The sequence below is a fragment of the Scomber japonicus genome, chromosome 2, assembly GCF_027409825.1.
Source record: "Scomber japonicus isolate fScoJap1 chromosome 2, fScoJap1.pri, whole genome shotgun sequence".
Taxonomy (NCBI): domain Eukaryota; kingdom Metazoa; phylum Chordata; class Actinopteri; order Scombriformes; family Scombridae; genus Scomber; species Scomber japonicus.
The window spans coordinates 34,260,092-34,274,862 of record NC_070579.1 but is presented as its reverse complement, the minus strand read 5'-3'; the positions used below and the strand labels follow the sequence as shown (position 1 = coordinate 34,274,862).

At 43.9% G+C, this 14,771-nt stretch overlaps 1 protein-coding gene across 1 annotated transcript in view; it reads left to right on the top strand.

The window, feature by feature from the left end:
* Positions 1 to 86: 86 nt before the first annotated feature.
* grk4 (G protein-coupled receptor kinase 4) overlaps positions 87 to 14,771 on the top strand; it is a 44,252-nt gene continuing 29,567 nt past the window's right edge. Inside the window, exon 1 of the mRNA XM_053327430.1 lies at positions 87 to 378. Within this exon, the coding sequence (XP_053183405.1) occupies positions 327 to 378 (52 nt within the window). The 5' untranslated portion in view covers positions 87 to 326. The remainder of the gene's footprint in view (positions 379 to 14,771) is intronic.

Here is a 14,771-nt window from a genome sequence, read left to right as displayed (position 1 = left end):
AGGGGCGAGGAGGAGGAGGAGGAAGAGGAGGAGGAGGAGGGAGCCGAAGCAGGAAGGAAGGCAGGCAGAGAGGGAAGGGAGGCAGGCTGTGAATGCTAACAAGCCCCGTCGTAATCATACAGCTCCGTAGGTAGGGGATTGATTTACAAAACATCTTGCAATGGAGAGAAACGACGACCACTATTAAAGACCTACTATGCGCCAGTGTCGCGTTCCCACAGCGCGCGTGCAGCCTCACCGTCGTCGGCACGTTTGATCAGAAAAAAACCGTCTTTTTTCCAGCTGAGTGAAATGTATCGCGACTGCTCGGGATTCACATTCTGACAATGGAGATTGAAAATATCGTGGCCAACACGGTTCTCCTGAAGGCGAGAGAAGGTAAGCACAGCTGAACGGCAGAAAAAGCCCAAATGGAGAGTGTGTGTATATGTATGTATATGTGTGTGTGTGTGTGTGTGTGTGTTTTTTTCTTCTCCCACCTCAGCGACATGGCCATGGACGAGCCTGAGCTCTCTCTCTCTCTCCCTCTCTCTCTCTCTCTCTCTCTCTCTCTCTCTCTCGGCTTGTCCGCCCTGGGATTTCTGCTTTCTCTGTCTTCCATCCTTTGTCTCCGGGCAAACTTCAAAACATATTCCGTTGTGAAATTAGCTGTTTTTGGACACACCGACAACACACATATTTAACCGGGCAGGTTAACATTAGGGCCCAGCTGGCCGGGGGAGGGGGGGTGAACAACGCAGGGAGTGTTTGCAGCATCGCGTTGCATTAGAGGCTGTCGGAGCAAATTTTTTCACACAAGCACCAATGAGGGTTTTTTTTAACGGATATTTACAATTTACGATGACATAACGGGTGTTGAACGGTATTCATGTTACATGGGATTGAGTGTGGAGCAACGTATAGCTACGCAGTGGGGCTCTGTGTGTCTCCGTACAGCCTCTTCTTACCTGTCATTGTAGGTTTCAGTGTGTTTAAAGCCTAATGAACAAGGTGGAAGTGAACGTGTTGTATCGTTTGGCGCAAAAAGAAAAAAAATGCTACTGCAATGCAAGGTTTGGCTGTTGACTCGGGAGCTGCTGAGGTGAAGGAGTAATGTTAATAGTGGAGGTTTTTGGATGCAGTGGTGGTGGTGGGGAGGGGGGGACTGGAAGAAGGCCCACCGTGTTCCCCGGCGGCCCAGGCAGACAGACAGGCAGGCAGGCAGGCAGGCAGGCGCTATACAACCCCGGGTTTGCGCGCTGCTCAGTGGGCCGGTGATCGCACACCCGCCGCAGCAGCTCACCTGGAGGTGGAGGAGAAGAAGCGAGTTATCCATCTGTTTCCAGGAGATGGCAGAGCAGAGAGAGGCTACTTTTTGAAGCCAGTGAGTGAGTGAGTGGGCGCAGGGTGGTGGTGGTGGTGGGGGGTGTGCAACACTGTATCAGCAGCCAGAGGAGGGAGGAAAAAGCTGTTATTACTGCTCGATTTCCACTCCGTTTTGTCTTTCTTCCAATCGGATTGGACACCAACAGACGGGGTCCGTTGCCTCAGCGTGGCCCTCGAAGGATATTGTGCAAGTTGATCCATTTTTTTAATATTCGACAGCAAGCCCCTGCTCACTAGTGGCTCGGGGGGTCGCGGTTCAGTGTGCGCACACACACAGAGGCCCTTCCCCTGCTTATGGTTTGCATTATATTCAGACTGCGTTTTCCAGTTCAAGACTAAACGCCAACACTGCTGTGAAATGGATTATTCACAGCAGCAGTGAATCCATTTCATAGCAGCCCCTCTGCTCCTTAGGAGGAGGCACCAGGCTTTCCTTTACCTGCAGTTAAATGGTGCCAGGAATTGTCATGAGTGTCAGTAAGGCTGGGAGGTTATTGTACACTGATCACATCTTTAGGCTCAATGCTTTAGACATTCCAAAAGGGCCTTGGAGAGTGAAAAGTGACCTGGGTTTATAATATCATAATATACTTTGTTTTAATATTAAGTTCAAGTCTGAATCGTGATTGATCATTTTGTTATCTGACAGTAAACTCACTGTGATTTTGAGAATTCTGCAATATTTTGAGTCAAAAAAGAAAGAGTGGATGTGGTGTGAAGGTTGCGTACAAGTAATCAGTTCATTGAAAATGTAACACATGGTTTCTTCACTTAAGAAATTGTTGGGTAGTAGTAGTAAATGTTGGTAATGATTTTTGGTTTAGTTGTTGTGAAATGGAGACTTCACCACCAACGTGTTGAGTGTTACAGTCAGCAGTGTTGTTTTAAAAAAATATTTCTCCCTGCTATACCATTCATACTGTTAATTAACGCACTGATTAAAACAGCTAATGGCTCCCAATTTATCACTTTAAGGTGCACAGGAGACTAATTAGATTTTAATTGGCCTTTCCAGAGGTGGGTGTTTGCAGCTGTCAGAGTGTTTGGGGTTCATCACATGACAGTTTGCAGTTGTCAACAACGGCAGTGCCACGAGCTTGTGGAGCGAACCCCCCCGCCCCCCACACCTCAAACACCCAATAATCCCACTAAAAAAACTCAGCTGCTGTGCATCAGAGGTCAGCTGCCTTGTTTTTACTGTCTTGGGGTTCACCTTCATGCAACATGCCATCAAAGCTTCTGCCTAAACTAGAGTTGAACAATGAGGCGGTTTTGAAGTTCAGGAGTTGGATCCTAGCTCCTGAGTCAGCAAGTTTGTCCTGCCGATGTGTCCCAGAGCAAGACGTTAAATCAGTTGTTCTGAAACCTCCGTGACATCGTTGCGCAGAGGAAGAAATGACAAATTTGCACTCTTTCTTTTACTCAGTCTTCAGTATGCTCCAATCTCAGGATCGACACATCTGAAGTGCCTACAAAACGTTCACGTCTGGCCACAAGATGCTCAAAGTGTTAAACCTTTTGGTGAACTTTTACACCTGTACATGTGAAACTGGGTGGTCAGAGTGAAAAGCCTGTCAGGGTGTGCCCCCGACTCTCCACAGTTGAAATGACACGTCAAAGGGAAGTGGTTAGACGTTGTAGAGATGTCACTGCTCCCGCCTTTACCCGTCCCTGCCTCAGTGAAATTCAAACATGAGAGAAAAACATCACATTTCTCGTATTTAGTAAAGCTCTGGCTGCATTAGGTGACGGTTGCATGAGGCGACAGTCTTCTATTGCCAGAGAAAACTCTTGCTATGGCTCCCCTGAGACTACATTAGAAACATTTTGGGAACTGCGTCTATGAGGAAAAATCAGGAGGAGAGCCTTCTGGCGTAGATGCAGCCCAGCAGTTTATGTGGATGTAAAGGCTTGGCCAAGAGAGCCCTTTGATTCCCGACTGTGTCATATATTACGACATCAGCGATTGTATTGACAGTCCAAACCCTTTTTCACACAGTTAAGTAGTAGCCGTATTCATTATTTACTTATAAACAGTAGAATCAGACTGATCTGAATCTGACTCTGTATATGTATATGTATAGGGCTGGTGTAATTGGCTAATATTGGTTTATCACAGGCGGGGCTCACATATTTGGCTTGTATTTACAAAAAGCCTGCAGTACATAATGTAGTTAAAAGCACTCAAGATAATTTAGAAACAGTGTTATCATAGTTTGTCCCGCAGACTCCACTGTTTACAGTACTCTGCAGCACCTGAGTTGGCAGAGCAGCCTATCATAGCGGAGCAGATGGTGGTGTGAAGTCTGCTGAGAAAAATTATGCTCGCTCCTCAGCTGTAAAATATCCTGCTTCCATTATATTTATCCGTCAGAGCTCTCTAATAACCAAATCGGAGGGTTCCTTTTTTTTCTCTTTTTTTCTTTTATGATTATTATTTTGCTATAAAAGATGGTTTATATGAAATAGGAATCTCTTTTTAGATGAACAGGATGGTTGTTGTATCTCAATTAGGAATCAAGCTGCTGTGCTGCTGAACAGCTTCTGGTGGCTTTATATGAGGCATATTTTCCTCTTGTATAAAGTCAACTAATGCTAACTCTAATCTCAGCTGTGTTGCTGTAAACATTTAAACGTTAAAAATATTGCTGTTGTAAACGGCTTCATTGAAACTACCTCTGTATGCTGTTAAATGTGAGAAAACTGCACATTACGTCATTTGGTGATCAACTGATAGGATTGGACAATAAAACCAATAATCACTATCAAAATACATCAATACTTTTTTTATAAAGGTTAATAATATATAATAGAGCTGTAACTAATACTCATTTTCTTTAGGGATCAATCTACTTTTATTATTAATTGTTTGGTGTGTAAAACATCAGGAAACATGAAAACCGCCTCTGAATGTCAGTGAAGTAGATTTCTTGAGGCCAAGGTGACATCATCGCTTGTCTTGTTTTGTCCAAGCAAGCATCCAACACCCCAAATTATTGAACTCAGTATAACGTCACACGAGGAAAAGCTGTCAGTTCGTCCTTTTTAAGAGGCTGAACTATCAAACGCTTGTCATTTTCCCTTGAAGAACATATGGAGTTTTAACATTTGGGTGTTACAATGTCTTCATTTGATAGGCGAGATGAATCTGAGAGTTGTGAAGCGATACATGTGAATTTGTCTCTGCTCTTCTCTCAGGCTGTGATTGACTACATTACCCACAATCTCTTCTGAGAGCTGCTGTTGACTTGTTGCATTCAGCCGTAGGTTATAAATAACGTAGGTGTAGAGACTGGCGGTGATGGCATGGCGGGAGAATGACACAGATTTACCCCCCTTTAGTCAAAACACAAGGTGGTAGTAGCTGCAGTGCATTCTGGTCTGTTGACATGTATTGTTATCTAAGAGACTGAGCTTTAAAACATCAGCATTGAAGCATGACACTGGTATTTCAAGTCTAATACATTTGTGAATGAGAAGTGCACCATTGTCACATTTTGAGTGTGATAAGAATGGTCAAATATTCCTTTTGAATAGAGGGGGTGAGCTGTCAGTGACTTTGGTCTCAGCTCCTCAGATTAAAGCTTTTGGAAGAGAAATGTGTCTTGTAATAAGAAGCAATCAAATTGTCCAAAAAGCAGAGAAGAACAGGGTTAAGTGTTATCACCCTTTTTTAATACAAACTTGTGTGTTGATCACATACTACACACACACACACACACACACACACACACACACACACACACACACACACACACACACACACACACACACACACACACACACGTTCATGTTCAAATGCAAGGAATGACTCAACATAAAGGGCATTTCACCCCTCGCACCTCTCTGCCTGGAGTCAGATTTCACCCGTTCTTTTTCTCTGCACCCTTTCTTTCTTTCGTTATTCCTGCCTGTCTTCATAAAACAGAAGGAATGTGGACAGTCCGGTGCTCACATTCCTTCTGACAAACAGAAGACAATTTAATCCTGCTTATGTAACTCATTTCCACCTTACATGTTGGAAAGCGTCTGCGTTGTTGTTGCACAAGAACATTACACATGTAAGTGGATGTGCCTGTGCTGTCTGGCGTCACTAACCTCTCTCTGCTCTTTGCCCTCTCCCCCTCCCCTCCGCCTCTCCCCCCCTCTCCCCACCCAAATTGTAGGCTAGCAGGTCCTCGCAAGACCATTTGCGAGGGTTTTCCTGTGACGTTAGCCAGCGTAGCTTTATTAGTTATGTGGTCATAGGCAGGGTAAACGCTCGTTGTCATCACTCTGGGGTGTTTCCTCCAGCTGAGGCTCATAAAACACATTGCTTTGTGACTGTCCCTTGATGTGGGACTCATTTTACAGTTATTACACCCACAAATGGGCGGTGTGGAGAGCGAGACGCAGCAGTTGTTGCGTACGCAGCTCGCTCTGCTGCATGGTGGTAGCAGCAACGTTTAGTTGGGTGGCTACCGAGATGTTCATTAACCCCATTCTTTTTGGCAAGCTGACTAAGCATGAAGAGGCACTTTTTGAGGCACTTTGTGGACATCATAGGGACATTGCTCCAGCTGCCTTATTAAATGTCAAATGGGCATTCTACATATGAGAAGCCAGCTGCAAGCCTGCTTTTAAAATTGTGTATGCTGGGGCTGACTATATTTACAAGTTCTCATGGTTCAAATAAAGAATTTCTGTCTAAAGAAAAAGAAAAGAGAGAGTTTTTCGGGTCAGACTCCAGTACTGCTACTTTATTCACTTACTATTTTAAAACCCTACAGTATCAGTTTTGGAGTCAGTGGTATAGCTTGCCCTTGGTTGAAGTTGATGTCAGCACATCCCCTTTTTAAATATGACTCGACGGTGGCGTCGTCTTATCACAGATAATCTTCAAGGTGTAATATGTACTATGTGTTCCACGCTCAAGGGCTCAGTGCCGGGGAGGCCGCTTTTTTTTTGCGTGCTCCTGTTCTTTCTGAGCGACCGTGAAATTAACCGATGGGGCCCTTCATCTGAGAGACAGCTGTAGATAACGTATAGATGATTAACCTCCCTGTTTGTTCCCCTTACACGCTCCCAACTCCTGCACGTCTTGCTCAAGTTCACTCTTGCCCACCCACCACCACCACCACTACCACCCACCACCCACCACCCACCACCACCACCCTTCTCCCTCAAGACACTGTAAAAACAAGGGTCAATTTTCAAGTAAGTCTCAGATTTAATGGAATATCTTGAACACAGAGATGGAGCAGAGGAAGGAAAGGTCTTGCAAAACACCACACGCTGCTGGAATGAGCCAGAGCGCATGTTTTTGTGTGCTCTCTCTCTGTGTGTGTGTGTGTGTGTGTGTGTGTGTCTTCTCTCCTCATGTGAATAACTGGATGGCGTACCTCGTGTGAGGCCTACCGTTATTGTTGCGTCCTGGAATGTACTCCGATGTTGTAATGTATTTTTTTTTGTGCTCCCCACATTTTTGCACATGACACAAGGCCTTCTCCCAAAGTCTGGCCATAAAGAATTAACGAAGGCATAACAAGAGAGGAGAGCTGTTTATATGGGGTGGGGTGGCGGGGGGGGGGGCTGTTTATATGGGGGGAGGGGAGCCAGAAAGTTGGAGGAAAGAGGAGGAAAAGGGAAGGGATGTGTGTGAGAGAGAGAGAGAGAGAGAGGGGGAAAGAGAGGTGAGGATTAGAGGGGAACAGCGCTGCCTGATATTCACATGTTCCTCTCTTCCTCCTCTCCCGCTCAGCTGATGTGTCTTTTCAGTGCGAGTATACAGACGGATTACCTTATGCAAACAGCGGGCCTTTGCTTTGAATAGGCAACACAGATACTCACAGCTAATGTTTTCCTTATCAGGGGGCTACTCCAGCCAATCACGCTGTACAGAGAGAGAGGGGGGGGGGGGGGGGGTGGGTGGTGGTACTGGGAAAGCAATAGGCCATTCATTTATCACGACCAGGCTCCATTGTGCCTATGTGCGTGTGCATGCTCGTATTACAATGGGCCTAAACTATGCGTGACCCTCTCTCATTTCCTACCATTTAAGTCGTGTTTTTTGGGAGAGAGCTGCAACCGTCCGATCCCGAACCTCCACCTACGCCGCCGCTGCAGGGTGTGTGAGAGTGTGTGTGTGTGTGTGTGTGGAGGGGAGGGGGAGGCAGATCTGACAAGGCATGGGCTGGTACCAAATATTCAGGGTAAACTCACGTTGGCCAAAAATATCTCGGTAAACAGCGTTATCAGTGTTTTGAAAGTAAGGAAAATGGCAGTTGCTGCCAAAATGTAGTGGAGTTGTAGCTTGTTTGGCTTTTTTAGCCAGGCGAACTCACTTCACTTTGTTCCCTCTTCTGTATTCTTTCACTTTTCTCACTTTTCATGCTGTGCTTCATAAGTTGGGGATCAGGGGGACACGAACCCCTGGTGCGCTCATTTGGGGAGTCGCCGTGCATAAGCGTGCGGTCCGACCACCCGAAGCATATTGTGTGAAGATGTAAATACTGGCCGCTCTCTGCCATGGTTTCTCTGTCGCTGTCACAGACGGGCTGGATTCTCTGGCCTTGTGGGCCGCTATTCGGAGTGTCAGCGTGTGACATGTGTTCATCAGATGGGTGAGCGGCTTCTCCCATATGGTGCTGTGAAATAAAGATTGGGGTTGTGAAGACAGCAGCGCCGCACTGCTCCGTGTGTTCACAGTAACATCTGAAAAAAAGCTGGGAATCACAGTCAGAAGAAGTTGCCAGTGATGCTGTTTCACTGTCCAAGTGTTTGTTTTTTTTGTATCACAGCGATGTCTTTTATTTTCTCAGAAAGGGCTTCCATTCTCTGAATACAGGCATAAGCATGTAGTCTTCTCATACTGTACATGCTCTATGATAACACTTTCCTCTAACTCCAACAGTTAGTGAAACAATCCATCTGGGATTTACCCAAATACATAGAACTCTATATACAGTTTGTCTTCTAAAGGCTTGATGCTTTTTTATAACTTGAAGAACATATTAATCATCTTTTTCTTTTTGTATTTGAGATATTTGATATAAGTCTGCTTCCTGGAGCCTGATGGATACTGTGATGACACTGATATTGATGTTTTTTCATTAATAATTAAATAACATACAGATAAGGGCCATGTCATTATCAGTTAAAGGAAAGTTCTGGCATTTTTCCCATAGCTGTGGCTGTATTCTGACCTTTCTACTACATATTACAAATAGATACAGTCTGCAGTACATACAGTATACTTTTTATAGTGGTATACCATACTGCTTTTTTATTTATTTAGTATTATGCAGTGTGAAACTGTGAAATCGACTTAATTAGCAGTATAACCCAGCCTTATCCGGTTCCTGTTGATATACCGTATTTGCTGACCCATCAGAGTGTGTGACCTGCAGTGTTTGGTTTGGGTACGAGGAGTTGGATGCTTGGGGTTAGGTTAGAATATTAAGGCAGGTCACAGAATCTGATGGGTGACCAAATATGTTGAAACACTGGGTTTGGAAAGCAGAAGTATACAGTAGCAGGGCTGATGGCGATGGTTGGAGATAGCTCTGACCCTGCCAGCGGTTTGCATTGTGGGACACAGGAGGCAAGGATGCACACTGGAGATTATTGAGTCAGTACATCTGGCTCTTTTTGGCGTACTGCACATTTAGTTTTTTTAGCCAAATCAGTACGTACTGCTGGTATAGTACAGGAAACTGCCCCACATGTAGTTCTCTATGAGGTTAGCCATAAAGCTGCTATAGGCTAGTGAATGTATTTACTTTGGTTCAGACCCACAAACCAGCTTTTGAAATGATTCATGTAAAAAATCATGTTTATTTCAAAGCAGTAGGAGGCTGACGGAGGTCGACCCGAAACCTATCATTATCTGCAAAGCTTTGTTTTCCTCAATCTCAATCTGAGTCTCCCTAATTACAATAACGGAGCTGCAGAGAGCAAAGCTAGCAGGACACAGAGCAGCGACTGCCACGCTTGTGACAAGTAAATTAAGTTCAAATTAACCAGAATTTTCCTTTAATCTGTCAATAGTTGTCTCGGTTTATTCGTTCGGTCTATAAAACATCTAAAAAGTGTGGGAAAATGTCCATTGCAATATCCTAGAGCACCAGGTAGCTTCATTTAATGTCTTGTTTTGTATAATAAACAGTCCATATTCATTTTACTATCATGTAAGACCAAGAAAAGCAGCAAATTACACTTAATAAAATGCTCACTATAATAAAGAAACAGGATCCTTTGATGCTGTTATGCATTGAGTGGAACATTTAGCAGTTATAGAATAAACGTATTAGTTCATTGTAATGGACAAGCACGCCCATATACGCCCATATAGAGCCACAGCAATATACAGGCCAGCTGATTGATGTGTGTAGGTCTAGTGTCAGGTCTGTAAGGTCCATTGTCTTTCTTCCACACACACTTCTGGATGCGAAGTAAGTTATGAACTCTCTTTGAACTGCCATTAAAAATAAATGTGAATGTAGGAATTCGGACATAGAGGAGCAGCTGGGAGATGATACCGCCACCGTCTACTGTGTGTGACCTCCTGTCTGGCTCCTCTTGAGATGAAAGAGAGAGGAAAGGAAGAGAGGAGGAGAGGAGATTTTTTTTGGGGGGGGGGGGGGGCACGGTGTGGCATTGTAGTTGGCTTCCACAGGCATAGAAAGCATGTGAAGCTGCAACCCATCACACAGGAGGAAGAGGAGGAGGATGAGGATGAGGAGAGAGACGGAGGAGACCCACCAACGTACAGTCTCTAATGCACTCATAGTTCACTCCAGAATGACAGAAACACACAAACAAAAGCAGCATGGAAGTACTCTGGGTGTACTCCCTCTCTCTCTCTCTTTGTGTATTTTTCTCTCGTTCCCATACTCCCTTTTCTTAAATACGTCTAACCAGTCAAACTTGAAAATGGAGGAAACGCATCAAAATAGACTGCAAACACAAGTTAAACGATACTGCTAGAAGTGCGTCCATGCCTACTGTAAACAGTGCAGCTTATTAAATCCATGTGATGGAAAGTGGTACAGAAATGTGTTGCATAATAACAATGAAAAAGAGAAAACTAGGACAACACGACTAATTGACTTTTGACAAAAACAAAATTGACACCCAAGCCGCCCTTCTTCAGCGTGTGTGCTCGCTATTTCACAATCAATACACTCAGATGTGGTTAATTATAGAGATAGAGGATTATGGATTCTATAATTTATGGGAATATATGGGAATACATGGGAATTAACTGGAAATTAGGGATAATTTATACAACACCCCCCAACATTTTGACTGATTTATTTGTGATTAGAACTTTAATCAATTCTTTCATTGAAAGAGTTAAGTTCCAATGTGTGGCCTGCAGTAAGTAATGTGCTATGTGCATGAGAAAGAGGAACAGGGTAGATATTCAACTGTATTTAAATGCGTTAAATGTGGTTGTTATAACCACAATTATGCTACAAGATGTTTTTTTCCTAACTATATTTAAATTCTCTATTACAGGCTAACATGCAAATTTGTATATTTCTGTTAATTCCCATATATTCTTGTTAATTCCCATATATTCCCGGTAATTCCCATGGAAAGTTCCCAGAATTTTGCCGCCCTAATTAGGAGTGTGTTTTCATTATTTACTACAATAAGGATCCAGAACCCAGTTTTCATGGAGTTATCAGATTGCGTTGTATCCTATTTTTCTTATTACTTATTTTGTATAAGAAGAAACGTAAAGGCATCATCTTATGTTTTCCATTGAAGCCACTCTGCAGTTGGTGTCTCCTTTTAAAGAAATGACAGACCGTCTGCTTTTATCAACAGCGAAGAAGAGAAGAGGACTTTTGATTACGGAAAGTTGTTTTAAACTATCTGGGTGTGATGTCGGCTCGTCCATTCATCTGTGGCCAAAGCTGTCTGGCAGTTGCTTTTTTTTTTTCATGGCTTTTTTTTTGTGGCGTTTTGCTTTTGTTGGATAGTTGACAGTAGAAAGCGACAGGAAACATGGTGGGGGAAATAGGAGGGGGGTGGGGAGGGCGTTGATGGGAGGCAAGGACAGTCAATCTGTGATGTTGTCGGTTGAGCGTTGCACATCTTAGACCCCCCTTCCCCCCCTTCCTCCTTCTTCTTGCCGCTGCTGTGTGTAAATCTTTTAAGGAAAGGAATGCACAGGATTCGTCCGCATCGGCCCATCTCGGCGTGTCGCAACCGTTCAATCTGGTCCTTGCCGCTCGTGCGCAGACGCGTCCCGCAGTGATCTCAGCGCTGGCTGACGCGAAAGTGCTCTGAAGCCGGTGTTTATGGAGGGCCTCGTTCTCTCGGAGGGGAGAACCAAAGTTAAATAAATACTCGCTCCATCCTGTCTGCATTAAGGGCCTGCACACATGGCTTTGACGTCAGAGTGACATTAAACAGGGCGGGGTGGGCCGGCCAGCTCCGACAGGCACACACACACACACACACTCTCACACACTCACACACTCACGCTCTTCCACAGCTTGCTCTTAAAATCCCCCGTCTTTCTTTTTCCCGTCAGTATCTGTGTCATTTTTCTCCCACTTCTTGCTTCTGTCTTCTTTCCATCTGACCTCAAAGTTTAGGTGACGTTTTATCTCTCTTCCATATCTCTTTCTTCCTGGATGTATACAAGCATTGTCACTTTCCCCGACCTTTTTTATTGGCACCTCACGTCCAAACACTCAGATTTCCCTCTCGCAGCGTGAGCCTCCGACAGGGTGGACGTTAATCTCTGACAATTTGTTACTTTCTGTTGAGCCGATTTTGATCGCGTTCATCAATCATTCTGTGTTTTTGGCTCGGGCCTGCCCAAGGATTTCTCCTGCGAAATACCAAAATGCCAGGTGCAACTGGCTATCATCAGATGATACGTGTCTTTGACAGCCAATCTAGTATTCAACTCTAACATTTTTCTTTGATGCTCTCTTCCTTTTTTTAAAGTTTTTTTTCTCCCCTTTTTCCTTCACAAAGGGCACATTTTTATGCTCATGCTTTTACATCTGTGTGTGTGTGTGTGTGTGTGTGTGTGTGTGTGTGTGTGTATGTACGTGGACTGAAACCTTACAACAGGTCTGTCAACATGCCCATCAACTTATACAGCATGAGAGCTTCATTAACACAACATCAGCTGGTAGTTTCCCATAACTCAGACCATAGTTTTGCATACATTTGGTCCAAGTTAGTGCTACTATTTCTTATCCACATACATTATGATGATCATGCCTCTAATGCTGATATCTTGCTCCTCTCAGTTTTTGGTTGTTGAAGAATGTGATTAAATGTAAAAGGTTGTGGCAGTGAAACAGATGAGGATGTTTTTAAGGAGAGCACACGCACACCGCTTAGTACATTATGCGTATGTGTATTGTTAAGGTGTTGTTTTGCAGGTGTTTGTATGCGTTTGTGTCAAAGCTGTCGCGTCACTGCCGGGCCAGCTGGCGTCTCGTGAACTCTCGGGGCAGAGGATTTCCCTCTCTCGCTCTCTCTCTCTCTCTCTCTTTCTTTCTCGCTCTCTCTCCCTCTCTCTCTCTCTCCCTCTCTCTCTCTCTCTCTCTTTCTCTCTCTCTCTCTCGATCTCACCGTCGTCCTCACACTGTAACAAGCAGACACGTTTCAGGTTCGGGCAGACTCTGTTTATTTTCTTTTAAAACACGGGAGTCGGATAGATGGGTGGGAAAGGGGGGGAGGAGGGGCGGGGGGGGGGCAGCAACGTGTCCCCCCGAAGATAGTCGACGTTTAAATCCTGCTGACTCTGAAAGCAGATGTGCGAGCGTGCAGTGAGAGCTTTCTCTCTTCCTGTCCCTAAATAAAAAATGTAAACTGCTGAAGAGTTTGTGTTTTCTACTAGTATAAACAGATGCCTCATATTATCACCATTATTACTTTAATGACAAGGGCTGGCATGTTACACTTTAATAGGGTTTGGTATTTAGCCTGAATACTTTTTTTTTTTTTTTTTAAGGAAAAGACTGGTATGTGTCTGCACCATTAAAGTAAACAACTGTCAATTACCGAAAACTGCTTTTAAACGGCTGCTCATGTTTTTAGTACTGCTACTGATTCTCTGAGACAGTTTCTAATTGAAATAAGTCTTTTTAGACTGTGTTTTTATTAAGGGAAAACTTCTTGTATGGCTGCTTGTGAGTGAAGGTTTAAAAAAAAAAGAAAAGATTTTGTGGGAAAAATAGGGGAACTCCGCAGATTTCTTACACATCACAGTCTGTTTACAGGTGTTGAGGATTACTGCTGTGGCTCCAGAGGGAGATGTGCTCAAGTCTAATAAATTGACTCATTTTATTTGGATGGGGGACTACAAAAATGAAAAAAATCTGTGGGTGGAGAAAATAAGGGAACAAGTGAGGTTACTAGACAGACTCATGTGTAGCCTGCTCCAACATTCCAAATCTCCAAGTGAACTGCGAGTGGTGGAGTTGCATTATGGGTAATGTAGGCAGAAATATGTATGGATTCATATGGTTCTTGCTTTTTTTTAAAACTGTCCGTGAGTTTTACAGTGTTACGATCCATCATTAAGTCTGTGGTATTGGTGCAAATCAGGCAGATCTTCCAACTATAGCCACCTCTATCTGTTACTTTACATCTATGAACTTCATTCTTGTAAATTCACATCTAGTCTGCTGTGTTCTGATTGAAATGTTGCACTTTTAAAAATGATCATATAGTCAGAAATAATGTCAAATTCTCATTACCAGGGCTTTGAGTGAAGCTGTTTTGAATGATCAAGGGTCAAAAACACCAAATAAATGACCTTTTACGATGTTGTTGTGAACAGTGTGTTGGATGTTTTTTTTACTAGTTAAATCATGATCCTACGTAATACTGTACAAGTTACAAGTTGTCTTTTTCTCTGTTGAAAAGTCTACTTTGTGTGCGTGTAAAGATGTTGGTTTGTAAGTCGCAGCAGCAGCTCATCAGCATACTTCCATCTTCAGTGCTCTGTCTGCCTCAAGGAGCAAATACCTCAGTTTACCCCGGTCCACTTCTCTCTCTTTTCTCTCTCTATACACACACACACACACACACACACACATGCACATACACAAAAAACAATCTCCTGCTGGTGTTGGAATGAGCATTTCAGTAAAATATGTGGAGTGACCCCAATCTCCTTGAAGAGAGCACTGTTGCGCCTGGAGGTTGTTCACCCCTCACCTCCAGGTCATCTGATCTGCCGAATGGACTGGCCAAAACACCACCCTCTGTGTCTGTGTGTGTGTGTGTGTGTCTGTGTGTGTCTGTGTCTGTGTGTGTGTGTGTGCGTTCACAGAGATAACTCATGAATGTTATGTTTGGCTAATTCTTAACTTGAGCTCTGGGGAAAAGCACCACTTTGCACATATGCGTGCGCGTGTGTGTGTGTGTGTGTGTGTGTGTGT